Genomic DNA, 27,862 nt, shown 5'->3' with positions numbered 1-27,862 from the left:
TGTAGAAACAGTACAGGTGGCAGGAGACTACAATCCCATGTGTGCTCTTTGCTCCAATAAACGCCATTTTCCCACTCTCTCACTCTGCAGCCATGAAGGCGACGCCGTCAGAGTTTTCGTGCGAGTCCGCCCACTGGCGGAGGGCCCTGGGTCGGCCGAGGGAGAGCAAAGCCTCTGTCTCTCCGTGCTCTCCCCCACCACTCTGCGGCTGCACTCCAACCCCGAGCCCAAGACCTTCACGTTTGATCACGTGGCAGACATGGACGTCACTCAGGTAACGGGCATTTTGGAAACGGAACTTTTCACTCAGAATAGGCTTTGTGATTTTTAGGGATTGCATTTCTGGTAAACCTCAGGTAAGGAAAGTCAATGTGTTTGATTCAGATTTTATTAGTTTTTTTTTTCTCCATCAAACTTCGTACCAGAATAGCATAAGCCCGCCTTTCTTCCCCTTTCCCTGCAGTGATGGGGATTGGTGAGGGCATCCTTTTCAGAGCTACTGGGATGGTTGATTGGTGCTGGTAAGCAGCCTACTTTACAGAGACTAACAGATTCAGGATTACTATGATGTCAATGAATGAGGACCAGCACTACCCAGGAGAACTCTGCAGTGGTGGAAGTGTCTGTACCTGTGCTGGTCCATGCAGGGGCCTCCAGCCAAGTGTTCTGTACCTGTGCTGGTCCATGCAGGGGCCTCCAGCCAAGTGTAGCTATGCATGTAATTGAGATGAAGTCAGCTCAGCTCCTCAGGGATGCTTGCCGCCTGTAGCTACTAGTGAACCTTTAAAATGTGACGTTGGAACCCACGAATCTAGATTGATCCATAGTTGTTTTTGCTGAGACATTTAGAACTTTAGATAGTTCTTCCTCTCTCTTTTTAAAATTTAATCATTCTATTGGGGCTCGTACAACTTTTATAATAATTCATGTATACATCCATTGTGTCAAGCACATTTGTATATTTGTTGCCATCATCATTCTCAAAACATTTGTTTTCTACTTGAACCCTCTTCCTCTGTTTTAAGGCAAACTGGCCAATAACATTTTTTTTTACCCACCCCTGGCCAATAACATTTTATCCACATGTCATTAAAACATTGCTAGTTGTTGGTTGCCATCCAGTTGGCTATGACTGGCGACGACCTTCTGTATAATAGAGCAACTTCACTCAGTGCACCTAACAGCAACGATATATGACAAAGTATCATTTCAACATGTACTAAATACAAAAAACACATTCTGAAGGAGGAGGTCTTTTGTCCTCTTTGCAACGTTCAGTCTTCAAAATTTGGTGCTTATCATGCCCTTAAGCCTCTTGCTGTTGGGTTGATTCTGATTTACAGCATCCTCGTATGTAGCAGATGCTCTATGGCAGTGATTCTCACCTGTGAGTCATGACCCCTTTGGGGGTCAAACGACCCTTTCACAGGGGTTGCCTGATTTATAACAGTAGCAAAATGACATTGATGAAGTAGCAACGAAAATAATTTTATGGTTGGGGGTCACCACAACATGAGGAACTGTATGAAAGGGTCGCGGTATTGGGAAGGTTGAGAACCACTGCTCTATCGGGTTTTCAATGATTGTGGAAGCAGCATACCAGACCTTTTACTGCACCCCATTGAATTTGAACTGCCAACTTTGTGGTTCGTAGCCATGGTTAAACCATTTGTGCTATCTAGAGAACGTTTTTGTTTTTAATTGATGAGTCACATTTCATGAGCTGACTAGCCTCATTTAGCCCATGGCTTCTGTATTGGACTGTCACAGGTCTAGGATTCTGGCTTGGTTGGATGGTAAAGTTGTATCTACTTTTATTTAAAAATGAAAATAAATATAACATTGGATATTTAGTACAAGCTCCTAAGAAAGTTGATGGAGAAAATGTAAGACTCCCAGTATTTTATGCCAGCACCAAAATATTTTCTTAGAATATGCTACACAAAATCCTGTATGAAGTCAAGATGTGGACTTTTAACCTGTAATTATCGGAATAGGAGATTGATGGATATAATTAATTATGTTTCAAGTTTCATCTTGGATATTTTAGCCGTTTTCTGTAGTGGATGTAATTTTCTTGTTACGTTGGCATATTGAGATAGTTTATTGTGCCAGCCTGGCCGATAAACACAAGTGGGATTAATTGAAGGGCGGAGAGATAAATGGCTCAGTGAGCCTCGCCTTTCTTGTCTCTCGCTCTTTGATCATTGGACCAGTGTGCGCTGCCTTGCTTGCTCTGTGCCTCAATTTGCAAGCTACACTACCTGTGGGACACCTAACCTGTGTCGCTGTAAGTTGAGGTCCCTTTAAGACCACACGATTGAAATTTACATCTCTTGAGTTTTGGGGACTGAGAGTTGGTGACCTGCCTTGCTGTTTTGCTGCCTGTGGTGGGATAGCCTAGCTCTCTCTACAGATGGCCCTCAAGACTTGAAGGACTGACTGCCAGTGTCTCACAACTCTCTCACTGGAATGAATGGCACTGAGTCATTTGTACTGCTTTATAATTTAACTGATCATTTCTTGTATTATATATCTATATTTGTTTATAATTTAACTGTTCCTTTCTTGTGTTATCTATCCATCTTTATAAATATATATATATAATTATCAGCATTCTGGTTTTATCTCTCTAGAGAACCCTAACACACATAGATATTAAAGATATACACACAAATCCCTTTGTGTATCGTAAAATGGACATAGGAGAAATATTCTTGCTTTTGAACTCTTAGCATGTTTCTTTCATTGATAGGAGTCTGTGTTCTCCACTGTGGCCAAAAACATTGTGGAATCGTGCATGAGCGGTTATAATGGAACCATCTTTGCTTAGTAAGTTGTTTCCTCTCTCCTACAAAGGTGTTTGGTTTTTATGACAGCTCTCACAAATTATCACACATTTAGAGGTATTAAAGAATGCATATTTATGATTTTAACATTAATAACTTTAATTTTTGGAATAATTTTAGGTTTATAAAACAGTTACAAAGATGCTAGGGTTCTGATAAACTCTTCATCCAATGTCTCCTAATGTTAATGTCTTATATACATCTGTCAAGATTAATAAGATGATATCGGTATATTTCTATTAACTAAACATAAGTCTTTATTTAGATTCTACCAGTGTTTTTTTTCCATTAATGTCTTTTTTCTGTTGGAGAATCAGAGCCAGAAGCCACATTGCCATTAGTTGTCACATATCACTCTTGCTCTGCAGTCTGTGACAGCTTTTCGTCTCACTTTTTTATGACCTTGAGAGTCTTGAGGCGTCCTGGCCAGGCGTCCTGGCGTGTGCTCCTAGGAGTCTTCCTGATAGGAACCCGAAGCATTGGGATAGAAATGAACGCTTGAGTGACGGGGGAGGCTCACTCTGTGCAGTGTAGCTCCAGAGTCATAGTGTCCCCTTGACTCAAGTGTCTGTGCAGCAGTTAACTATGGGGCCACTGTTTGCGGAGAGCTCACTGATACCTAGTTCTATTCTAAATTACTTAGCAACTTGCTTTCCCCTCGTCCCACAAAAAGAAATAGATAAACCATGAGAGCCTCCTAAGAAAGAAATTATTGAGAAAAGTAAAAGTTGGTCACCAGAGTCCAATTGGTTCTGGTAAAGTATAATAAATATAACTTAAAATAAGGGAGAAAGAGGTTGCAGAGTGGTAGCAGGAATGAGATCCCAGTTTTCATATGTAAGAACTAAATGAAAACTGATGGGTATGTTTGTGTCATCTGGAGGCACGTGCCAGTGAACAGTGGTGAGTTTTTAGGGGTTGGATTGGAGAGAGGAGGCGGGCCATTGCTTTTTCACTCTGTGTAATTGAATAAAGAACATAAGCTTTTTCGGGGGATTTATGCACCAGCAGACTATATTAAAAGCTGTCTACATCTTATTGTAGAAATAACATGTACAATTTCTCTTTCCTAGTGGACAGACTGGCTCAGGGAAAACATTTACTATGATGGGTGAGTAAATTCAAGATAAACGTGCACTGGTGTAGTGTTTCTCGCATGATAGCAACGAGATTCAAGTTGAGAGGGAAGGCTTCACTTCCATATGTGATGTGGACCTGATGAAATTAATGATATTCCTCAGGCGCCTGGCAGAGTCCTAGTTCCTTGAGGTGCCCTCGAGCCAGAGTCAATTCACAGTGCCCCGTGTGCGAGAGATTACAGCCTGCTGCCCCCTCGCCGTCCGCACAGTCGTTCTCGTGCTCGAGTTCACGGTGGCAGCCACTGTGTCCGTCCATCGTGACCAGGGCCTTCCTCTCCTTCGCTGACAGACTGGCAGAAGAGGGGAGTTCCTCCATCGCTGTATGTGAATCGTGCTCCCACTCTCGGCTGGAGAGTCCTTGTCAGCGGCTAACCCCATCCTATCCCTTGACGTATTCATCGCTGACTTGTCTTGAACTACCACAAATGAAGTTATTCAGTATGTGCTCTTTGGTCTCTGGCTTTCTCTCAATATTAAGTTTATAAGATTCATTCATTCTTTTTTTTTTAATAGCCTTTCCCCCCATTTTATTGGGACTCGTACAACTCTTATCATAATCCATACATCCATCCATTGTGTCAAACACATTTGTACACATGTTGCCATCATCAGTCTCAAAACATTTTCTTTCCACTTGAGCCCTGGGTATCAGCTCCTCATTTTTCCCTTCCTTCCCCGCTCCCCCCTCCCTCTTCAATCCTTGATAATTTATAAATGATTATTTTGTCATATCTTGCACTGTCTGACGTCTCCCTTCACCCACTTTTCTGTTGTCCATCCCCTAGGGAGGAGGTTATATGTAGATCCTTGCAATCGGGTCCCCCTTTCCACCCCACCCTCCAGATTCGTTCTTGTTGCCTATCTTGCTGTTCGCTGCTGTTGGATCGATTGTGACCCTCAGTGACACTGTGTTGTGACTGAGGAGAACTATGTATCGGGTTTTCTGGGTTGTAGTCATTTGGGGAGGCCGAACACCGGGCTTTCCTCCCTCAGAGGAGTTCATACTGCCATCCTCTTGATTAACGGCGGAGTGCTTAGCTCTTGTGTCACCGCGTCTTACTGACTGTTGGGTGTGCTGTTGTGTGCAGGCAAGGTGATTTGACACATAGCGACTTGCCCTGAAGTCTCCAACACTGCTCCATCTTTCACCTGAGGAGTGGCTGGTGGGTTTGAACTGCTGACCTTTAGGGTAACAGCCAAGCACTTAACCATTGTACACCAAGGCTTTTGTGTTGCATATTGTAGCAGTTTTATTTCTATTGTCCCGCAATATATGTAGTATGATTAGATTAAACGTTTTTCGTTCTGTTGGACATCTGGATTGTTTCCAGATAGTGCTTCCGTGAGATTTTATTATTTTAAATGCTTCTGAGATTTTATTATTTTATATGCTTCTTTTGAAGTTTAATTCTATATAGAATGAATTGCTGGGCTGCAACATACACATATATTCAGCTTTAGTAGGTGCTGCCAGACTCTTTTCCAAAGTGGTTCCAGCACCGTATAGAAGCTCCATTTACTCTACATCCTTGCCCACATTTGGCATTGGCAGTTTTAGATTTTAGCCCTGTTGGCGTGTGTGGAGTATTATCTCATTTCATTTGTATGTATCTGATGCCTAATGACGAGAACATTTTTCAGGTTGGAGATTTGGCTAGGTCCTCTGAAGTGCCTGTTCGACTTTCTTTCATTTACTTATTTATTAATAAAGCATTTTATTGGGGGCTCTTCCAGCTCTTAAACAATCCATGCATCAATTACATCAAGTACACTTGTACGTATGTTGCCATCATCATTTCCAAAACATTTTCTTTCCACTTGAGCCTTTGGTATCATCTCCTCTGTTTTCTCCTCCCTCCCCAACCCTCCCACCCTTGGGAACCCTTGATAATTTATAAATTATTCCATATTTTATACCCTATGCTGTCTCCCTTCACCCATGTTTCTGTTGTTCACAGCCCACCTAAGGGGGGGCGGGTTGTACATCAATCATTGTGATCTGCTCCTCCGTTTTCCCACCTCTCCCCCAACTTTTCCCCCACCCCCATGGTATTGCCACTCTCATTATTGGTCCTGAGGGATTTATCTGTCCTGGGTTCTGTGTCTCGAGAGCTCTCATGAGTACCAGTGTACATGCTCTGGTCTAGCCAGACTTGCAAGATAGGACTGGGGTCATGATTGTGGGGGGAGGGGTGGAAGCATTAAAAAACTTCAGTAATGTGAGTTTTGTCAGTGCCATACTGCACACTGGCTGGCTCATCCCTTCCTTGTGGCCCTTCTGTGAGGGGATGTCCAAATGTCTACAGATGGGCTTTGGGTCTCCATTCTAACCCCCTGGTTTGCATAGAAATGGTTGTTTGTTTTGGGTCTTCTGATACCTGATCCCTCCGACACCTTGTGATCACACAAGCTGGTGTGCTTCTTCCATGTAGACTTTGTTCTCAGCTAGATGGCTGCTTGTTTATCTTTAAGCCTTTAAGACCCCAGATGCTATATCTTTTGATAGCTGGGCACCATCAGTTTTCTTTACATTTGCTTATGCACCCATTTTGTCTTCAGCGATTGTGTTGGGAAGGTGAGCATCACGGAATGCCAGGTCATTAGAACAATGTGTTCTTGTGTTGAGGGAGTATTTGAGTTGAGGCCCACTGTCCATCTGCTACCTTGATACTTAACATATAAATATATATACATAGAATCTATTTCCCTATCATTATATATACATATATTTACATATGTACATACCTGTATAAAGGTCTTTTGCCTCCTAGTTCCTTCCTGTATTTCAGTGGTTCTCAACCTGTGGGTCGAGACCCCTTGGGTGGGTTGCCAGGGAGTCAAATGACCCTTTCACAGGGGTTGCCTATCGCCATTGGGAAACACAAATATTTCACAGTATATAATTACATATTGTTTTGTGATTAATCACTATGCTTTAATTATGTTTTTATGATTATGTTAAAATTATCAATTTGTAACAATGAAAATATATCCTGCATATCAGATATTTACATTACAGTTCTAATAGTGGCAAAATGACAGTGATGAAGTAGCAATGGAAATAATTTTATGGTTGGGGTCACCTCAACATGAGGAACTGTATGAGAGGGTCACGTCATGAGGAAGGTTGAGAACCACTGTGCTAAGCGCTTTTCCTTTCTACGCTCAGCTAATCCAGCAGCCCCGTGAGGTAGTGGTTACCTTTCTCATGCCCATCTTAGAGTTGAGAATTCCAAAGCTTGTGAGCGATTAGCGTATGGTGCCACAGCCAGTACAGGCCTTAGCCTGTGCTGTGTTTCAGGGCTGAGTGTCCTCTGTCATAAAGTAAGTCCAATCGTTTGACATTTCTGTTGATTTTGACACCTGGCAGTAGGAGAAATGTCAAGCGTGGTGCCTCTGTGGCCTGCATTTGCTTTGTTAAACAACCACCACTTTTGACGTGGTTGCTGGCTGTAGCAGGTCTCACCCTTAGTCCCACCGACAGAATCTCACAGGCCCAAACCTAACTTGCTTTGAAGTATACACGAAAACTGATTATACAGTGTGTCAGTAGATCATCCAGTTGCTATATAAATGGCCATGTTAAAGTAGAAGAAAAATAAATGGTGCTTTTTTTTTTGTAACTTCTTTCAGGACCCTCTGAATCTGATAATTTTTCTCATAACCTGAGAGGAGTGATCCCACGAAGCTTTGAATATTTGTTTTTCTTAATTGATCGTGAAAAAGAGAAGGTAAAATTTATTGACGGAGAACTGGTTCTGTGAAATGCCTAATTTTGAGTAGTTAGTTATGGATGGGTACACAGAAGGGAATGGGTGGTACTCACCCAGCATTGTGGATAAGATAGTGTAGTAGGAAAAAACCTTCAGTTCTATAGATAAAATTAAGTTTTCTTATTTGTATTTTTAATTAGGCTTAGAGATGAGAACAGGTGCCCCACTCTATGACCTAGGTTTCTGGTTGGAAAGAAAAAAGAAAGTGGTGTTCTTTAGGCCGCAGGATTTTAGAGGAGAGAAAGTGTAAAGAAAACCTCAACTAAGGGAAGCAGGTACCCTGAGCTCCAGCAGCTACCTATACCTAGGCTCGCGGGTGTACTGAGATGCTCACGATGTCCTGTCGTGACAGGCCCATCCTTAGCGCCTGTGCAGAATCTGCTAGCACCTGACCGTGAACCCCTGCTCTGAGAAATGGTCGAGCTTCATGCTGGCCTCATGGTTGTCCCCGTGCCCCTGACTCCCAGTTTGGCCGTTTTCAATCCTGCTTCTTTAGCCTAGTGAATTCCGGGCTAGGAAAGCGCCCTCTGTCATCTGTCTATCACGGAAACTGATGCATAACCTTCAGTTACCAAGGTTTCTTCCTTGGTAGGTACTGTCTTCCCTGACCATTGCAGTTAGATCCACACACTGCATACCAGTAAAGTAGTTCAGTTTAGTGAGGCATCTATTTCTGTAGTTAGAAATCCTGTAGAGAGACTTCTTAAATTATTTTCAGTCTTTCAAAGCATGCGCGCTGCAAATAAACCCATGCAAGGCAGCCTAGAATAGCAGAGAAACATAAAAGTAAGCTGCCAAAAGGCCATCTCCCTGTGCAGGTTCCGAGGCACAAACCTCTGGTGCTTGCGACGATGGCTCGATGTTTCTTTAAAACATCATAATGCAGGTCGCCCGTAATCACGCCCCTAAGTAGAGAGAACCCTTGGTCAGCAATAAACTGGGGCTTTCCTGCTCTAGCTCCAGGGCTCTCCCCATGAGGACCACCAAGCGGGGCTGAGGTGAGCATGCTACCATGAAAAAAATTAGATAGATGTATATATCATGTGTTGAAACTGGTTACCTAGATTTCTCCTTCCTCAAATGGACCTGCGGGTATTTTGTGCTAAAGGATCATCTGGCAGGATACTGAAACCTTACGAGGAAAGGAAAGGTAAGCTCTTGTGAACGTGATTTACCTCATCTAGGCTTCTTGTTCACAGGCTGGGACGGGAAAGAGTTTCCTGTGTAAGTGCTCCTTTATTGAGATTTACAACGAGCAGATCTTTGACCTGCTGGACCCCGCATCTGCCGGACTCTATTTGAGGGAGCATATCAAGAAGGGCGTGTTTCTTGTGGGTGCAGTGGAGCAAGCGGTAACCTCAGCTGCGGAAGCGTACCAGGTATCCCTCCGAGAACTCGAACTCAATGCTTAGGCGATGCGGCATGCTGCGAAAGCAAGCCCCCCTAATGTCGAGAGTTTGGGGGCCTGGACAAAGTGCGGCCCTGCCCATTAGTCACTCATTGCCTTCCCCAGGGAGCCGGCTGTCTGTGGGAGGGATCCTGCATCTCTAGCCTTCAAACCCCACCCCCGTTTCTATCCTTTCTTACTTGTCATGTTTCAACTGTGAGCATTATGCTCTGGACAAACTCTTCGACAAAATAATTGATTTGCATATTTATGGACTCTGACCTGGCCACTGGATTTAAAATAAATTTTTATTTTGTAATATTTGATACATACAAATTATTTCCACATGCACACCAGTTACTAAACATAGTGTTAAAGTGAACTTTCAGGAGTCTGTTAGCCATTTTAAGACTCAAAACAATTGTAATTCACCTATGTTGCGTGCAGTGGTCATTTATCTTTGCTGCTATGTAATAGTCTATGAATATACAGGTCGTTAACTTTGTCTTCCATTTTGATTAAAATGTTTGCATCTCCTATTTAAACTTTGTAACTGTGACAGCTCCTGCAGTGGTAGATATGCATTCCAAGGACACAGCATGTCTGCACAGGTTCCAAACAGCTACGCATGTTGGGACTCTGATTGGAATTGATATCATTATAATATTGAGTGTTTCATACATGGGCATGGTGTGCCTCTTCATTTATTTGGGGATTTTTAAAAATGTTTTATTAGGGGCTCATATAACTCTTATCACAATCCATGCATGCATCAATTGTGTAAAGCACATCTGTACATCCATTGCCCTTATTTGGGTTTTGATACCTTGCAATATCATTTAATAATTTCCATGACAAAAATATTAAAAATTTTTCCTTATTTTTCTTAGCTTTATTCCAATATTTTGTTGTTGATCATGTAGATAATGTCTTTATAAATGACATTTACTGTTTGATAGTGCATAGGATTAAGGTTGATATTTATTGATTGCTTACATGTATGTTATCTTAAATTTATTTGGTTGGGTGCTTTTTCTGTCAAGATGATCATGTGGTTTGTTTGTTTGTTTGTTATTTTCTCCTCTTTCAACATGTTAGCATGATAAATTACTGGATTAGATTTGCTAATATTTTGTTTAGGTCTTTGCATAAAAAATCAGTACTAAATTGATCTATGATTTTCCTTTGACCATTGTCTTTGTCTTGTTTTGGTTTTACCTTTATTGATCTCTGGAAGTTTGTATGATTAGAATGGTCCATCCTTTAGAAAATACTATAGAACTCACCTGTAAAATCATCTGTCTTGTGTTTGTGGAAATATATTTTCTTAACTAAAAATATAAAATCATAAATAGTGAATGGCATTAAAAACCTCCACCCCCACCACCACCACCACCATGGGAGCATACAGTACTAAGTAAGAAATATCCAAATGATTTCAGTTTTATATTGTCACTGCTTAATAAGAGAGGGTCATAATGGCCACCATTTAGTGAGTGCTTACCATGTATGTGCCAAGTATAGTGCAAAGTTCTTTTGCCTATATTATTTTAATTTTCAGTATATTCTTTAAAACGTCGGCACGAATTTTCCAATCTTTCCTTGTGCATACAAAATGTTTCTGGAAAAATTGAAATAATGATCAGGAAAAATTTCCATGTACTTTTTGAACTTTTCAGTCCTCACACCATCAGCCTCCTCTGGGAGCTTTTTAGAAGCATAACCTCTGAGAACCCCCTTCAGACCTACTGACTCAGTCTGCACTTTAATAGGGTCCTGGGTGATTCATGTGCACACTTCCCTATTGGAAGGTACCTATGTTCCCATTTTACAGATAAGGGGACTGATCCTTGAAGGGGCTGAACTCGCCCTAGACCACACAGCTAATCAATGGTGACAATCAGGGTTTGGACGTAAACAAATGGTCATCTGATGGGAGAGCCTAACTTCGACACTGTCTAGTGTCTTGCTTTCATAGGGAGTAGGGTGGGTAAAAAGAGCTGGCAAAACTTTGGCCTTATCTTGTCCAAATTTCTCATTGTCTAGATAAAGAAATACATTCAGAGATTTTATGATTTGCATTTTAAAACAAAAAACTCTAAACTTCCTATCATGCAGCATAGGAGCATAGTAGAACTGCCCTAGTGGGGTTCTGAGATTTTAACTCTTTACAGGAGTAGAAAACCTCATCTTCCTCTCACCAATCAGCTGGTGGTTTCTAGCTGCTCACCGTGTAGTAGCAGTCCACAGTGTAACCCTCTGTGCCACCAGGCTTTATACAGATCGGGTGGCAAAACCAGTCCTAGGTCATAGTGTTCTGACCTCTTGCTCCCTCTCTTTCTGTATCGTGGAGTGGGAACAGAAAGACAGGGAAAGGAAAAGATTTGAGAATGTTCCTCTTTGGACTAGTATTCCTTCTCCCATCATTTCCAAAGATGATGTCAGTGTCTGTCGTGTTCCATTTGTCATACTAAAATTTCACTAATTGTGCCATGGATTCTCTACCTGTGTTCCTGAGGGTTAAGTAGCCATTGTGTAAGTATTGTATACGCAGATAATTAGCGACGTGGCACTATTTTTCTTATTAAAATGAGCGGTCCTCAAGCTCTTATTTTATATCTTAACTTTTTCTTTTAATGTACTTAGCCATGCTTGTTTTCATTTATTTTGCTTTTGCCTAGGTCTTGTCTGGAGGATGGAGAAACAGACGTGTGGCATCCACGTCAATGAACAGAGAATCCTCCAGGTCTCATGCCGTCTTTACGATTACAATCGAGTCTTTAGAGAAGAGCCACGAGGCCGTGAACTTACGGACCTCCCTCCTGAACATGGTGGACTTGGCCGGCTCTGAAAGGCAAAAAGATACCCATACGGAAGGAGTCAGGTTGAAGGTAGAGTGAAGTTAGGATCTGTAACTTGCGTGTGAATTCTTATTAGAAGTCAGGACCCAGCAAAAAGTGTTTCTCGGGCAGCAGAAGAATAAGCGTTTTCTTCCAGCAGAAGGGAGCAGATTTTCCTTGAGTGGAGAGTGTAAACACCCAAGGCTGCTAGCACCAAAGTCCAAGATTGAAGCATACGACCTGGACTGCTGGGGAAGCTGCAGAAAGAGACAGTCGTTGAGTCTCAAAGGGAACAGAATTGGGTAGGGAAAGAGGAGCAGAGCTTAAAGGAATGTATGCCCGTGGCAGGGGGATATCACGAGGGTTGTTGTGGATGCAAGTGAAGTGACATTTCAGCGTGTACCCAGTGGGTGGGAAGAATTAGACAGGCAGATAGACCCAGATCAGTGGGAGGAACTAGGAAGGCCACGCTAACTTTACACTGGGGAACCCTCCAAAGTTCTAAGTAAATGGTCTCGCGCTCTCGCTCTCTCTCTCTTTGTTAAAATCATGTCATTGGGGCCTTAAAATTCAACTCTTATCACAATCCATACATACATCCATTGTGTCGAGCACATTTTACATTTGTTGCCATCATCATTCTCAAAACATTTGCCTTCCACTTGAGCCCTTGGTATCAGCTCCTCATTTTCCCCCTCCCTCTCCGCCTCCCACTCCCTCATGAACTCTTGATAATTTATAAATTATTATTTTGTCATATCTTACACTGTCTGATGTCTCCCTTCACCTACTTTTCTGTTGTCCATCCCCCAGGGTGGAGGTTATATGTAGATCCTTGTAATCGGTTCCCCCTTTCCACCCTACCCTCCTGGTATGGCCACTCTCCAGTGGTCCTGAAGGGATCATCTGTCCTGGATTCCCTGTGTTTCCAGTTCCTATCTGTACCAGTGTACATCCTCTGATCTAGTTGGATTTGTAAGGTAAAATTTGGATCATGATAGTAAGGAAGGAAGCATTTAGGAACTGGAAGAAAGTTGTATTTTTCATCATTGCTACGTCGCACCCTTATTGGCTCGTCTCCTCCCCGTGACCCTTCAGCAAGGGGACGTCCAGTTGTCTACAGATGGGTCTTGGGTCCCCAATCTGTACTTCCCCCCTCATTCACAATGATTTCATTTTTTGTTCTTTGAGGCCTGATAACAGATCCCTTTGATACCTCGTGATCACCCAGGCTGGTGTGCTTCTTCCATGTGGGCTCCGTTGCTTCTGAGCTAGATGGCCGCTTGTTTATCTTCAAGCCTTTAAGACCCCAGATGCTATATCTTTAATAGTTGTGGCCTTTCTCTTTTACTAACATCGAACAGCAGAAGCTCTGAATTTAGTCATCCTGCTTTACAACTTTGATTCTGTTTTTCCTATATTGTCTAGAGGTGAAAGTGTTTGCATACGCTCTCACCATTGCAGACACAGTTACTGAAGCACACCACCTACAGGAAAAATTCAATGTCATCATTAAGCCCAAACGTTTGCTTGCTTGTTTGTTTGTTTGTTTGTTTGTTTTCCCAATGCACTGTTTCTCAAAGGGTTTTTTATTATACTTTACTGAGTCCATGCATGGTACAAATAGTTAATGCACTCACCTAACTGAAAAGTTTGAAGTTCTAGAGCAGTGGTTCTCAACCTTCCTAATGCCGTGACTCTGAGCAAAATGAATCGGGCAACCCATGTGAAAGGGTCGTTCGACCCCCAAAGGGGTCACGACCTACAGGTTGAGAACCACTGACCTAACGACACCTTACAAGAAAGGCCTAGCAATCTAATTCTGAAAAATCGGCCGCAGAAAACCCGATGGAGCTCAGTTTTACACTGATGTGCACTCCTTGCCATGAGTCAGTGGACTGCAGAAGCCACCAACGTCATTGTGGTCATTGTGAGGTGCTGTGCAGTCAGTTTTGACTGACAGTGACCCTGTGTGCAACAGAACAACACTGGCCTGCTGCACCTGCCCACAAGGCACTGTTGTGAGTGAGGATTTTCTGTAAAGGGTGTTGATAGAAATGTGTCCATGAAAGAATATCGTCAAATTAGTTCCTCTTTTTTTGGCCTCTCCATGGAATGATATTGAACAAGAAATCAGAAGGCTTGGGCGTTATTAAACTTTACAGAGTTAGACTGCTTTTTATCTACCTATTTATTTATTTTGAATAAGTTCATCAATGGCTTTGTGAGGCTTAAACCAAACTCACGGCCACCATTATCAACTCCAACTCACTAGACAGCCTCATCTTTCTCCTTTGGAATAGCTACTGCTTTTGAACTGCTGACTTTGCAGTTTTAGCAGCCCAGTGAGTAACCACTACATCACAGGGTTCCTTTTGCAAGACTGGGAACTGAGTGATTAGCTATCAGATCCTGTCATGTAGCAAACATGCACCACCAGGATTGAAGTTTTTCCTAATAACAAATATGCTACCCCAACTTAAAAAAAAATAAACATCTTATTGTGGGCTCGTACAACGACTGTCATCATCCACACACATCCACCTATTGTGTCGAGCACATTTGTACATTCGTCGCCATCACCATTCTCAATACATTTGCTTTCTGCTTGAGCCCTTGGTATCAGCCCTCCTCCCCGCTACCCCCAACTCCAACTCCTTTTTTCCTGTTCTTTATGTGTATCATTAGGTCAATTTCAAGCTTTTGCAGCAGGAATTAATGTAATCTTGTTGTTACACGTCGTTTTTGTGTTCTCTTTGAATGCTTAAATCATAGTGTGTATCAAATTGGGTAAGGGATAGCTGACCACATCTTTTTCCTGAAAAGTGAGTGATCCCTAACTAATTATACCACTGCTTCCCCTTTTCCTCTGGAGTCCTCACTCCTTCTTGGGATACTTTAAAACACCAAAAGGAACCAGTGCATCTCATTTTCCTTTTTTTGTTTCCCCCCACCAACACCTCAGGAAGCAGGTAACATCAACCGTTCCTTGAGCTGCCTGGGTCAAGTGATTACTGCCCTTGTGGATGTGGGCCACGGGAAGCAGAGACACGTCTGCTACAGAGACTCCAAGCTTACCTTCCTGCTGCGGGTACGCTGGGCTGGACTCGCTTCCTCTGCCTGATGGTCAGGTGCCTCTCGGTCGTAGCGGCAGGAATAGATACTTGCCTTTGCTTACGAAAGGTCTTGTGATTAGCTGCCTGAAAATGCCCACCATTCATGCCATTCAACAGGATTCCCTTGGAGGTAACGCCAAAACAGCCATCATTGCGAATGTGCATCCTGGAGCCAGGTGTTTTGGGGAAACACTATCAACTCTCAATTTTGCTCAAAGAGCCAAGCTGATAAAAAATAAGGTAAAAGTCCTTCTGAGTGTGCTTGATGAAACACACTGGAAAGCTACCTAAGCTTACTGCATCCCATTTTCCTGATGACGCTCAGGCCAACATTAACTTCTACTTACTTCCTGACAAAAGCTTGTCTTCAAGATTCCCACGTCTTTTTTCACAGCCCTCTGTCTTATGAGTTTATTTGGCGATCCAGGTTAGGTCTTTTTGCTGTAAATGTTTGACAAGGAGCTTGTTAAAAGAAGTCAAAGTGTTTCCTTTGTAATTGGTTTGGAAACGACATTTACTTCCCTGGACTGTGCTAGCAGAAGTCTGCGTATTCTACTGTTGTGGAGCGATACTCTGTGAAAATAACACTATCAAACGTCATCTTTCACCGTGTCCAAGGAGTCCACATTCTGCTTTGTAGCCAAGAAGTTTCCTTGGTGGCGGTTACTCTGGAGGTTGGCTAACCTCCAGTGGTCAGATGGTTCCTGTTTTAGACTTCTTGGGCCAGTTGGTGTCTGTCCCAACTACTCACAGGGCTTTGTAATGCAGAAAGCATCCATAAATTAGATGTAAACAGACGGCCTGGCTGTGGTCTAACAAAATTTTCTTTACGAAAGTAGGCAGTGGGCTGGTTTGGGCCTGAGGACAGACTGCCGACCTTCGGTCGACTGTCAGAGACCACAGAGCCCAGCCCTTTGGAGAGGTTGGACACCCCTGTGGGTCCACATCTCGGCTTCCCAAAGGGGGCGATGCTGCCTACTGTGGGGTGCTCAGACGATCCGGGGGCTGCAAAAGCAGTTCTCCACACTTTGTTCTGGATTCTGAGCTACAGTACGAACGTTTTTAATTGCCGGGGGCTGGAGGGTTGCTGAGTAATTTTTCTTCTGAGAAGGGGCAGGAGGTCAAATAAGTCTGGGAAACTGTACTGTAGTTAGAGTGATAAATTAGTTAATGACCTCATTTCTTCAGTGGGCAAAATTGGTCATTATCTCCTCAAAGTAAGCCCCCTGGTCATCTGATCATCTCATGATAAAGGTTTCCCTTTCCTCTTGAGCTAGGACAGTCTGCTCAGTCCTCGAGATAGTCACACATTGCATGGAGAGACGTTCAGTTGATTCTCATGGTTTGCATTTGTTGTATTTTATAAAGTTATTGCAAACACTGAAAAGGCAAATATTCTTAGGAGTAATTCAGTGCTAGTTTTCTACAAGCCTCTGTTAGCAGCGTTTTCTTCCACCCATGAATTATGAATATGTCATGACTGGTAAAGTGGAAGGTCATGAAGGCGATAGAGTGACACATGGCCCAACGGTGGACCTAACTGCCAGTGCACTTCAGGATGTTGTGGGCCTGGCATGGCTTCGTTCTGTTAAATGTGATGACATAATGAGTCAGAGTGGGAAACTAACAGCCACCAATACATAACTGTGTTATGTGTCTTTCTGCTTAACGATTTTAGAACTGTGTCTTGTTGCTTTATTAATCTGGAACTCAGCGGCAGCAGCCCTACTGCTGATGCCTGGACATAGCATCTCTAATGCACACATGTTCCCCAAGAGCCATTGCACAGCACGGGCTGTACCAACGAGCCCGTGGGAGGACACGGGGTCTAACTTGAGAGCTGAAATAAGCAGCCATGGGACTGCTTTGCTTGGCTGCAGCGTGGAAGTGTGTGCATTAAAGGCCTGTCCCTCTCTCTGCATGCCCACAAGGGACCATGAAAGCATTCCAAGTATTGATGTTAGCTCTGCGAGAACAGTGTTAGCCACTAGGCACATTTGCAAGTACACAGTCCATGAGTGTGAGGATCAAGTTGTAGGTTTTGTTTCTTTTCTGTTTAAAATTAAACTTATTCCAGAGCCATTCCTGGTAAATCCGAAGAGCCATTCATTTGATTTCGTTAGATGATGATCTATATATTTCTACTGTGATGAGAAAGAGTGACTAGGGCTTTCTGGCCCTTTGTCTGGGGTTTCTTGTAGTCTTTGGAAAGTAGAGAACGCAGTGACCATTAGAATTATGTTGTCACCAATGTGATCATGATGTCACAATGTACAGGCATGCTTCATAATGAGGCTGGCCATAAGTATTTGAAAAAACTGGGAAAAGTCTCTTGACATGCAAAACAGAAAAGCAAGGAGCCTTATACTGGTCCCTGCCAATGGTAAGTCCCTGTCCCCCCACTGCTGCCCAGCACTTGGCAATGCCTGTCAAGGCTCTCTGGGACTGCGTCCAGGCACAGAGGGGAGATCCACTGCTGCCCAGCACTTGCAGTGCCTGTGAAGGCTCCCTGGGACTGGGTCCCAGCACAGAGGGGAGATGACACATGCACTGAGGTGTGTGCTCCTCGGCCGAAGCAAGGGAAGTGTGAGGTTGAGTGTAACTAGGTCTCAGGGGTGACTCAATCCAGCAGTCTGCAGGAGTGGTTAGCGGAAGGGGAAAGTTTTAGTGGGGGGCAGGTAGCCTGGCTGGCACTGTGCTCTGGTTCTACATGTGGAGGCTCAGAGGAAGGACACTGGTGGTGGGGCCTTTGGGATGCTGGTGAGATTGACGTGCAACGTTCTTTGGTTCCCTCCAAATCACACAACAAATGTGAATGTCGGTCTGTAGAGCTCAGCAAGCACTCTTACTGCTTCCTTCAAACTTGTTTCTTGCATAGGCAGTGGTAAATGAAGACACCCAAGGAAACGTGAGCCAGCTGCAAGCTGAAATAAAGAGGCTCAAAGAACAACTGGCCCAGTGCATTTCAGGGCAGATACCACCCGAAAGCTCTCTGAGCAGAGGTAAGCCGAGCGGCAGGGCCTCTTCCCTGGGCAAGACCGTGTGTTCATACCAACAGGAGAACTCGCGGTGGTAGATGGGCACATAGTAAGATGATCCCAAACTTCCCATGGCCGTCTCTCCTTGCTGATCCCTTTCTGCTTATTTCCCTTCGATGGGAACCTAGTACTTCGTCTGGAATCAGTTACATAAACCATTGCCACTGAGTTTCGTAGCAAGAGGGATTTGAAATAATGTGGATAGTTCACCCCCAATATGTGCTAAACACATGCTAATATATTCTACTTAGATCTACTTCTAAGATTCTGTCATACAATATGTAATTTAGGTTTAATAAATAGAATTAAATAATTTTTCTTCCAAGAATAGTAATGTATATAGTGAGTTAATTCAAAGCTCATAAAACCCATGAGTGTGATTTAGACCACAAGAGTTAGGTGAACCCACCGCCAATTTTCAGCCAAACAGTAGATGGGTGTATAAGGAGAAGAGTAATCCTAGTGAGGTAGGCACACACCTGGAAGAACCACTGAGTTGAGGTCAAAGGGCAGCCTTTACCCAAGGGCAAAGTTCTGAGAGTTCGGGGAGGAGAACGACATAGGAAATGCAGGGAGAAACTTACATGGAGGGGACTGCAGTGAAGGAGGCGAAACAAACGTGTATCACTGTTGCCACCAATTTACAGTAAAAATGCTTGTTTATCAAAGAAAGACAGGTACACAACCCAATCAGGCTCCCCAGTTCATTTTGGATCCACTTCTAAGGTTCTGCCAGACCTTACGGAATCTCTATCTGTTTACTAAGTTTCTCTGAAGAATGGGTTCACTTGAACCCACAGTCCTATGATGCCCACGTGGTTTTTAGGTTAGTTCAGAGCCATCCACTAATGGCTGCCTACTTGGGCTAATGTCTTGATTTTAAAAGTTTGAGGAATAAACCTTTCTTTCCCATTCCTGTTTTCTTGCTGCATCAGTCACAGACGCAGGGAACACGAGCTATGCAGACTGTTTCCGTGAGGCGATGCTGTTCTTTAAGAAGTCTGAGCAGGAAAAGAAGGTAGGAGCAGAATCTGGCACCCCAGGACTGCGGCCGGCCGTTCACCGTGGTCATTGCCGCTGCCTCATGAAGCCAATGGCAGCGCATCTGTAACGAAGGCTATGCACAGTCAAGCTTGGCTTGTAGGATGAAATGCAATTAGAACATCACCGATTTGAGACCTAATGGTCAAAAATTAAAACTACGATGACAATCTTAGGGAACAGGGAAACAGTATTCATGGGCATTGAACTGCCAGACTAGAAATGGGAGTGTTGACCGGTGTGGAGAAGTTAGCAGTGTCACTGGACTCCGTGGCCTGGAATTGTCCAATGGGAGCCTAAACTGCTGTGCCTACACACTGAGAAACATATGTATTTTTGTGTCAAGGTGAAATGTAGGATTGTGCTGTGGCTACATCAGGGGCGCCAACAGCAGGAACTGTGAGGATGTCCCCAGCTGGGGTGCTTGGCTGTGCTTGTGGTACATGGGCTCAGTGTGAGGGGGACTGACAAGAGAGCTCCTCACAATAGCAACAACGAGGAACGCAATGATGTGAATATTAGTCTTTAAACCTGGTTTTGTTTAAAATAAAAAAGATGAAATGTCAAGTTCCGTTAATTTTCAGATTTAAGAAATTCAAGGAAGTGGAATTATTTTTGTTTAACCAAATTATGACTTTCTTAGGCTCTGATAGAAAAGGTTACTCAATTAGAAGACCTCACCATCAAAAAGGAAAAATTCATTCAATCGAATAAAATGATTGTGAAATTTCGAGAGGATCAAATAATGCGACTGGAGAAGCTCCACAAGGAATCCCGGGGAAGTTTTCTGCCGGCGGAACAGGATCGCCTGCTCTCAGAGTTGAGAGATGAGATTCAGACTCTGCGTGAACAAGTGCGTACGTGGTCTTTGGAGTCAAATACAGGGGAAGTGCAAGCGTGTCACTGAATCCTTGTAGTTTAGTAGAAGTAGCTTAAAATGAACTCAACGCACAGGCTCATTTCTTAGCTCCTTTCCCAGAATAGTACTGCCTGAAGGAAAAGGGAGGGAGGTGTGAGGATGTAGCTGTAAGAGAACTCAACCCCAGCGGGCCAGCCATAATTCAACCCAGTGCGCAGGGCAGTCTCTCTAGAATGTATTTGTGAGGCTTTCCCTTTTCCCTGAAGAAGATGATCATTTAATGACAGGCGGCCCAGGGATAAAAAGCAAAGGATAATCTGTATCTGATTTTTGTGTCTTTTTCCAGAGTTCTTAGATGAGTATTTAAACTAATGTGGCTGCTTCTATTGCATCTGTCCCCAAAAGCATACGTCGTGCACACTTCGGCATCTTGCCCGTTCCCTTAGTGTTGTGATTTGGAGGGCATTCGAACTTCCTGAGTGTCCGCTCCCGCTTCTCACCGTACACAGAGTCTGGCCCTTTTGCATGAAGAGTCTGCGTCAGTGCACACCCTTGTGTATTTCCTTGGGTGCTTGGGGGAATGTCGTAGGGCTCAGTGACAGTGCTGTTCTATGAACATTTCAACCCGATCACAAATGCCGTGTGGTCCCCACAGCGGTGAGCTGTGTGGAAAGACGTGCGTTAGGGAGACGTATGTATTGTGTGTGTATGTGTGTGTACAATGCCTGTGTTTGTGTCGCAGATAGAGCACCACCCTCGAGTGGCCAAGTATGCGATGGAAAATCAATCCCTCCGGGAGGAGAATAGAAGACTGAGAGTACTGGAACCTGTGAAAAAAGCCCAAGAAATGGATGCCCAGGCCATTGCGAAGCTAGAGAAAGCTTTCTCCGACGTCTGCAACACAGAGGGGAGCAGCAAAGGTGAGGCATGGTTGTACGCGTGCCTTGTAAAGAGGTTCCTTCAAAGCACCTTGCCAGTGTCTTACAGTCGGGCCTTCGCGTCAGCGTCTAGTCCTGGTCTGCGAACATCTTACGCTCGTAGCTTATCAAGAGCCGGTTTTTAAACTTGTCGTGCTTAGCAGCCATGCTCGCCAATGTAGGTACACTCTGTGCATGTCATTTCCATAAGTGTGCTTTTAGCTCTTTGAAAATTGGCATAGTCAGTCTGAGAATCTAATCTAACAAGGTCGACAGCGATCTGTGTTAGTCCCTGGGGATCTGGTTGCAAGGTGGTCTGTGCTTGCCTCATTCCCAGAAGCAATAGTATTCTTAAGGTGTTTTTAACTTTTTAGTGAACTGGGTGAAGCTGTCTGGAGCAGACCATCAGTTTCACATTCAGCACTTCATACACCTTTCTTTTCTTCTCACTCGTTACCATCCCCTCCATGTGCCATTGCCTAGCTCGCGGTGCTTCCTGTTTTCAGTCCTTCTCCCCTAACCCTTCTGAATTGTGTCCGCAGGCAAATGCTGCCCTTTCGGTCTCTTAGAGACCTGTGTATGACTGCACCATGGGGTGAATTCAGTTCCAAACTTGACGGTTGACTAAGGGTCCTAGTCTGAATGGCCCCACCAGTCTCTTTCCAACCAGTGAGCCTCTTCTATGATTTTGAGCTTGGTTCCACATTTCCTCCCACTCTCCCCAGGATGCCCTCAGGTGATCGATAACAGAGCAGCCAGGCACCTTGTAGTTCTTCTGCTCATGGTTGTGGAGAGTGCTGTGGGCCAGGTTCACTGGGCCAGTGTTTGTTTGCCGGTGTCTCATGTTCTAGCCTGGGGGGGGGGGGGGGCGGGGCGATAGCTGGACTTCGTGTTGCTCATGAGCTTATTTAAAACCCCACTTGCTGTTTACCACAGGGGAGTAGTATTATCTATATGGGTCTGTTTGTTTTTTGTTTTCTTTGCTTGAGATTTTTTCCTCTTAATATTTTTACCGTGTTAAGATATAAATGACAAAAATGCCATTTTTGTAGCTCATTGCCATTTCCTCACTACCTTCAAGAGATGCCAGTTTCTAGACCCCATCCGCTTTTAAACCGCTGTCATTCTACAAACTGCTTTTACTTGATGTTCCCCACACTGAAACTCAGTGGACTCTCCAGCAGATGCAGCGGTCTGTGCAGTTTCTGAAAACCAGCGTTCTGCCCTTTCTCCTTGTTTCCTTTCCTAAGTCATCTGTGAGCGGTAGCTGTCCTGTTGATCGTGCACTGCTCGGCCGTCTGCTTCCCTCGCCGTCTCCTCCGTCCGTGGCCTCTGCTCCTCGGGGTGACTCCTCGTGCTTGTGCATGAGCGTCTTGCTCTCTGTCCCCCGTCTGCCTGACTAGCATGTAGGCGTTGCGTTGTGTTCTTAGTCGCACTATGCTGGTCATTTCAAAGACTGAAGGTGCTTCCTTGTTATCAGGTCAGCCACGCTTCTCTTGTAAAGCCCCAGGAGAGCAGTGCTCCCTGGCAAACACGGAGAAACTGAAAGCACAACTGCTGCAGATTCAGACAGAGCTGAATAATTCCAAGCAAGAATATGAAGAATTCAAAGAACTGACAAGGTAACGTGTAAAGATGGGGGGCCTCCAAACCAAAAGACATTTATTTCGTTTTAGATATTGAACACCTCATTTTAAATATTAAACTTAAAGACCAGCAACTAACTTAGGTTTTGCTCTGAAAAGTCTTGCTTCTAGCTCTTTAATAATACATTTAATGATCTAGATGGGGTGTCACACTGGCGAACCACAGGCTGCAGGCGGCCCCCGAGGTAATTTTCTGTGGTCCACAATGCTCTGAAATAAAGTGTAATGAGGGAGTTGTGTGTATGCTATTGCCTTGTCCTCCCCTAAGCGCTATTTTCTTCATAACATTTTTGTTCCTATTTTCATTTTATTTTAGAGCATCGTGGACCACAAAAAATTACCTCTAGGCCCCCATGCGGCCTGTGGACTGCCAGCTTGACCCCTGAGCTAGATGTGAACGTTCATACAAAGCTTCTATTGAAATGACGATCTCTGGGATTTATGTTATACATTCTTTATCTGGTTACGTAATTTAAATCACTGTTACCATCAGGAATGTTAGAAAGTGGAGGTTTATTAATATCCATGTTCATTGTAGAGAAGAAAACAGAGATAAATCACATTAACGCTAACTCATAGTCTAACTAAAATCAGTCCTGTTGCAAAGTAGAAGCAGCCCTGGTGGTGCAGTAGTCGAGGACTCGCCTACTGACAGAAAGCCTGGCTTGTGACCCCCCCCTCCCCCCAGGGGCTCACCATGACACGACACACACTTAGCAGTCCACTTCTGCTGAGATGACAGCCCAGAAAACCCCACGGGCACTTCTGCTCGTGAAAGAGCTCACTATGAAGTCAGCATCCACGTGCATCCCATAACCAAACAGCGCGGAGCAGTCTTGTTCGTCATACACAGCTCAAGAGAGGTTCCATGTGGCATCGCTGTGGACTGCTGGGCTTTTGGATCTGAGAGCCACTATTTACTAGTCACATGCCTTAGACAGCCATCAACTCCTGAGCGATATGGAATCCGCTGGGCCCCGGAGGGGGCGAGGCGGAGAGACTGTCCCTGACTTAGAACGATGACGTTCAGGCGATGTGTTGTAAAGTGGTCTGCAGGAGCCTGCTGTTACTCTTCCCTGAAATACTCAGCCTTATCCTCTCTATTAGGAGAAAGCAGCTAGAATTGGAATCAGAGCTGCAGTCTTTGCAAAAGGCCAACTTGAATCTTGAAAACATTTTGGAAGCAACTAAAGTTTGCAAGCGGCAAGAAGTTTCTCAGCTGAATAAAATCCATGCTGAAACCATTAAGGTAGGTGAGCCGATGCAGTCCTTGCAGCTTAAGCCAGAGCCATCTCCGATCTCTGCCCTGGGTCCCAGGGGTCTGATGTGGACCCCAGAGGCAGGATGTGGACCCCCAGGGGCAGGATGAGGACCTCCAGGGGCAGGACGTGGACCCCCAGGGGCAGGACGTGGACCCCCAGGGGCAGGACGTGGAGTAGGAGGGAGGGAATGCAGGTTGAGGGTTAGAGCTGGCTTCCAATCCCGGCTGTCACTCCCTTTAGGGTGGTTTCCTGACTCCGGGCCGCAGATCGTGTCTCTGGTTTGAGGATCAGGACACTTTAGTGAGAGGTTTGCTAGAGCATTATGTGAAGCCAGGGATAAAGCACATGGCCAAGGGGGGCGCTCAGTCCTGCAGGATTCACTGTCCACTCCGCTCACCGTGGGAGAAACGGAACCCTCAAGATAAAGACCCCCCTCCCCTGGCAGGGTTCTTGGGAATAACAAGGGGATCCCCACCGCCACACCAAAACCAAAGTCCTGAAAAAGGAAAGAGGTGCTCTTCACCTCTGAGCGTGAAGAGAAGCCCTTTGCTGTTGAGCTGCTGCTGACTCCGAGCCCCAGGGAAATGGACAGGAAGGGCCCAGAAGCGGTGGTCACCGTGACGGTTTTCGTGCTGGCTCCTCATTCCCTGAGGCTGCAGGAAACTTCCTTAGACATCGCAAACCTTAAAAACCAAGTCAGTGCTTATGGATTTACAATAGTGCTTTTTCCAGAAGACTTCTTGTGAAAGTCATAGTCTTCATTGTCTGATTCAAAGGACAGGGACAAGCCTGCGTCTGCTGATCTTCCCGCCGTCCTGTCCAAGCCCTTCGTGGAGACCGAGCGTTGGCGGGCCTGCCTTCCTGTGTTTGCCTTTCCCACTTTGTTCCTTCCCTTCTTTCACACAAACGCTCTACGCGTTGGGGTTTTGTTTCATTTTGTTTTTCCTTCTTTCAGCCTACTGACGTTGTATGTTAGTCCTGTGCCTGAAGGAGAACCGAGGTCTCTTTTTGCTATTGTGTTGTGATTTTGTGCAAAAAAAGAAAAGAAAAGATTTTTCTTCTACAGATAGAATCTTTTACTTTGTTTTTTAAGTAACGTTTAAGATGTGCTGGTATCAGACATTATTTTAAAAGACTTGAAGAATATTACCAAGAATTTTATAGTCCCCTCTGTAACTCCTGGCCTAGTGAATTACAGGGCACTCGACCTGCTACTGCAGTCTGTGGGGCAGCGACCAACAGGACGGTGGGAACGGGAGGGTTTGCCAAGGGTGGCCTAGTAGTCCAGGTCTTCACTGCTGTCGTCCGTTTCCCTGGCATAATCACTCCATCAGTAGTAGGTTGTTGTTGAGTAGATGTGCCTTTGTGCTTAGTCAAATTGAAGCCTGTTTCTTTTGAGCTTCCATGCCCGGAGTTAGTTGGCCATCACCCCAGAGGGCTTTTGGTAGCTTTTTTGTATCGTGAGTGTACACTGGCTGAGAAGATGCATAGAGCCGCTTCATGGGTTTTGAACCGGTGATAGGTGGTCTGGCTGATGTGTAGCGTATTTAGAGGGTTTCCAGGTCAGGCATTTTTCAGGGTGGTTGCTCTGAAGGACATCTCGGTCCATCTGCTGCAGAGTCCCCTCTGAGTGACTGCCCCACATACCTTCTCAATGGAGGGGCCCATCCAGAACATCTCCCTGATGCTGTTTTGACCAGGTTTGAACTGTACGAAGCAGAGCCATTGATTCCTCTGCAGGCCAAGTGTGTAACCGTTAGCCACCAGCTCACTGCACATTTTTATCATCAGCATTTCTATCTGGGCTCTCTAAGCAGCAGCTCCCACACCCTCACCCCTTCGCTTCTAGTTGGTGAAGTGCATCTGTTGCCTCCAGACACCGAGAGGCGTGGAAGCCTGCCCTCTTTGTCCTGGAGTGTCCGGCTGATGCACCGGGTCTGTTTTTTTTTTTTTTTTGCCGGTATTTAGCCTTAGATGGAGTTTACCACCCGCTTTGGGCTGCATTCCCAAGCAACCCGACTCCGGGAAGACCCGAGCCCGGCGCGCCGGGGGAGCACCGGGTCTGTTTTTAAGGCTCTTCTGCGTCATGGTGTGTGTCAAGGCTGTGTTTTTCCTCGTGGTTGACGGCCTTTCCATCCTGCAAGGGGCACATTATGTTTTCCACTTGTCTGTTGCCGAGCACTTGGACTGCACCTGCCTTTAGGGCGCTGTGATGAACGCTGCTATGAACGTGAGGACGCGGCATGTGCTTGGGTCTCTGCTTTCAGCTCTCTGAAATGTATGCCTAGGGGTGCAGTTGCTGCGTAAGCCCATGTTCTCTGTGCTTTTGAGGAGAGTGCCTCTTTTCCACGGCAGCTGGACCACTGTAGTAAGCTTGTACCTCTCCTTTCTAGTCAGGGTGACCGTCTTGAATCTGTTGTCCATTTACATATCTTTCTCCATGGAAAAGAAAGAGTCCACGGTCCTGGTCGGTGTGCCTTGTTCTTTTGGCTCCTAGGAGTTGTCATGTATTAATCTCTATGGAGCAGGGAAATATGTTGGTGTACTCATTTCTCCTGTCCTGCTGCTCGTCTTTGGTCCTTGGAAAGTGCATGTTGACAGGTGTGTTTTTGTTACTTCTTCCATGCTATCTGAAGGTTTAGATCATCCCACGATCAGCAGTGTAGTCTATATTCTTTTAACGCTTTACATTGTTCGCATGAATGCAGCTGCTAATTTATTTTGAGTGGCGTGACGTAGCAATCTTTAAAAATAGTCTATTCTTAACACCCCCCCCACCCAAACTTGAGTGTCTCCATACAAATGGATGTTTGTGGACTTTGCACTTTGTCCCAGTGCTCTTACTCTGCTAGCACTGTGCTTCCGTGGGGACCAGAGCAGTGGTTCTCAACAGTAGCACAATGACAGGGATGAAGTAGCAACGGAAATGATGCTATCTATGGTTGGGGGGGGGGGTCACCACCACATGAGGAGCTGTGTGAAAGGGCCGCTGCACTAGAGGCGTATGTGTCTGTTGGTCTGGGAGGCCTCCTCAGTGTGTTCTTGGATTGTCTGTTGGTCTGGGAGGCCTCCTCAGTGTGTTCTTGGATTGTCTGTCGGTCTGGGAGGCCTCCTCAGTGTGTTCTGGGATTGTCTGTCGGTCTGGGAGGCCTCCTCAGTGTGTCCTTGGATTGCCTTGCATATGGAGCCTGTGGACGGGCTTTGAAATCTGCTTCTCAAGCTTCATTTTCAAGTGTCCTTGGACATCTGCTTGGAACTGCATTGAACTGATGAGTTTGTCTCCGTGTGGACATTTTTATGTGGCTTCTCATTTCCTTTTTGATGACTAGGATTTCAGTTTTATTGTTTCTTTTGATGAAACTTGTAAATATCCAACATTTCCCTTCTTTTTCATGTTCTGTTTTCCATAACCATTTTTTTTTTTGCTGTAGATTATAACTACACCAACCAAAGCTTATCAAATTCGGTCCCGACCCATTCCAAGATTGAGCCTGGAAACGCCAACTGGAAACACCAGTAAATTAGAGAACGACATCTTCAATGAGCCAATTCCACCTGCCATGAGTGAGCAAGCGCTTGAGGCCATTTCTGAGGAGCTCCGCGTGGTGCAGGTAAGAAAGGAACGTGGGTGGATGTTTATTTACATACATTTCTATGACCTCATCATTTTAACTGGAATCAGTAGTATCCAAATCTAGTTCATTTCAAATTGGTGTCTTCAAGTCAGTCCTCTCTCGTTCTTTTTTAGCCGATAACGCAGCTCCCTGGGGCTCTGGTGTCCTCCCTCACGTGTAGAAGGACCATTCCCCATGAGCTGCGGGTCCTACCACCAGTCTGTATGGCACCATGCCGTGTCTGCCACCAACACACAGAATCGTTCAAATAGTCTTATTACGCGTCAGATTGATAGACTACTTTCAGGGTATGTGAAAGCGAATCTGAAATTTGATTATCTCAGCATTCTGGTGATTAGGTCTTTTTTATTACTCCGCTTT

At 44.8% G+C, this 27,862-nt stretch overlaps 1 protein-coding gene across 2 annotated transcripts in view; it reads left to right on the top strand.

Moving 5' to 3' along the window:
* Positions 1-27,862, top strand: part of KIF15 (kinesin family member 15) — a 56,685-nt gene that overhangs the window by 7,301 nt on the left and 21,522 nt on the right. The window contains exons 3-17 of one of the 2 annotated variants that reach the window (XM_075555960.1): positions 91-274; positions 2,756-2,832; positions 3,923-3,960; positions 7,622-7,719; positions 8,961-9,140; positions 11,830-12,039; positions 14,954-15,079; positions 15,222-15,344; positions 17,983-18,106; positions 19,078-19,160; positions 19,827-20,036; positions 20,785-20,962; positions 22,440-22,581; positions 23,713-23,854; positions 27,299-27,478. In XM_075555960.1, the coding sequence (XP_075412075.1) occupies positions 91-274; positions 2,756-2,832; positions 3,923-3,960; positions 7,622-7,719; positions 8,961-9,140; positions 11,830-12,039; positions 14,954-15,079; positions 15,222-15,344; positions 17,983-18,106; positions 19,078-19,160; positions 19,827-20,036; positions 20,785-20,962; positions 22,440-22,581; positions 23,713-23,854; positions 27,299-27,478 (2,095 nt within the window). The remainder of the gene's footprint in view (positions 1-90; positions 275-2,755; positions 2,833-3,922; positions 3,961-7,621; positions 7,720-8,960; positions 9,141-11,829; positions 12,040-14,953; positions 15,080-15,221; positions 15,345-17,982; positions 18,107-19,077; positions 19,161-19,826; positions 20,037-20,784; positions 20,963-22,439; positions 22,582-23,712; positions 23,855-27,298; positions 27,479-27,862) is intronic. The other variant, XM_075555961.1, reaches the window with a different exon arrangement.

This window comes from Tenrec ecaudatus, chromosome 8 (assembly GCF_050624435.1).
Source record: "Tenrec ecaudatus isolate mTenEca1 chromosome 8, mTenEca1.hap1, whole genome shotgun sequence".
Taxonomy (NCBI): Eukaryota; Metazoa; Chordata; class Mammalia; order Afrosoricida; family Tenrecidae; genus Tenrec; species Tenrec ecaudatus.
Note: the sequence above shows the minus strand (reverse complement) of the source record. Positions and strands in the feature narration are given on the sequence as shown.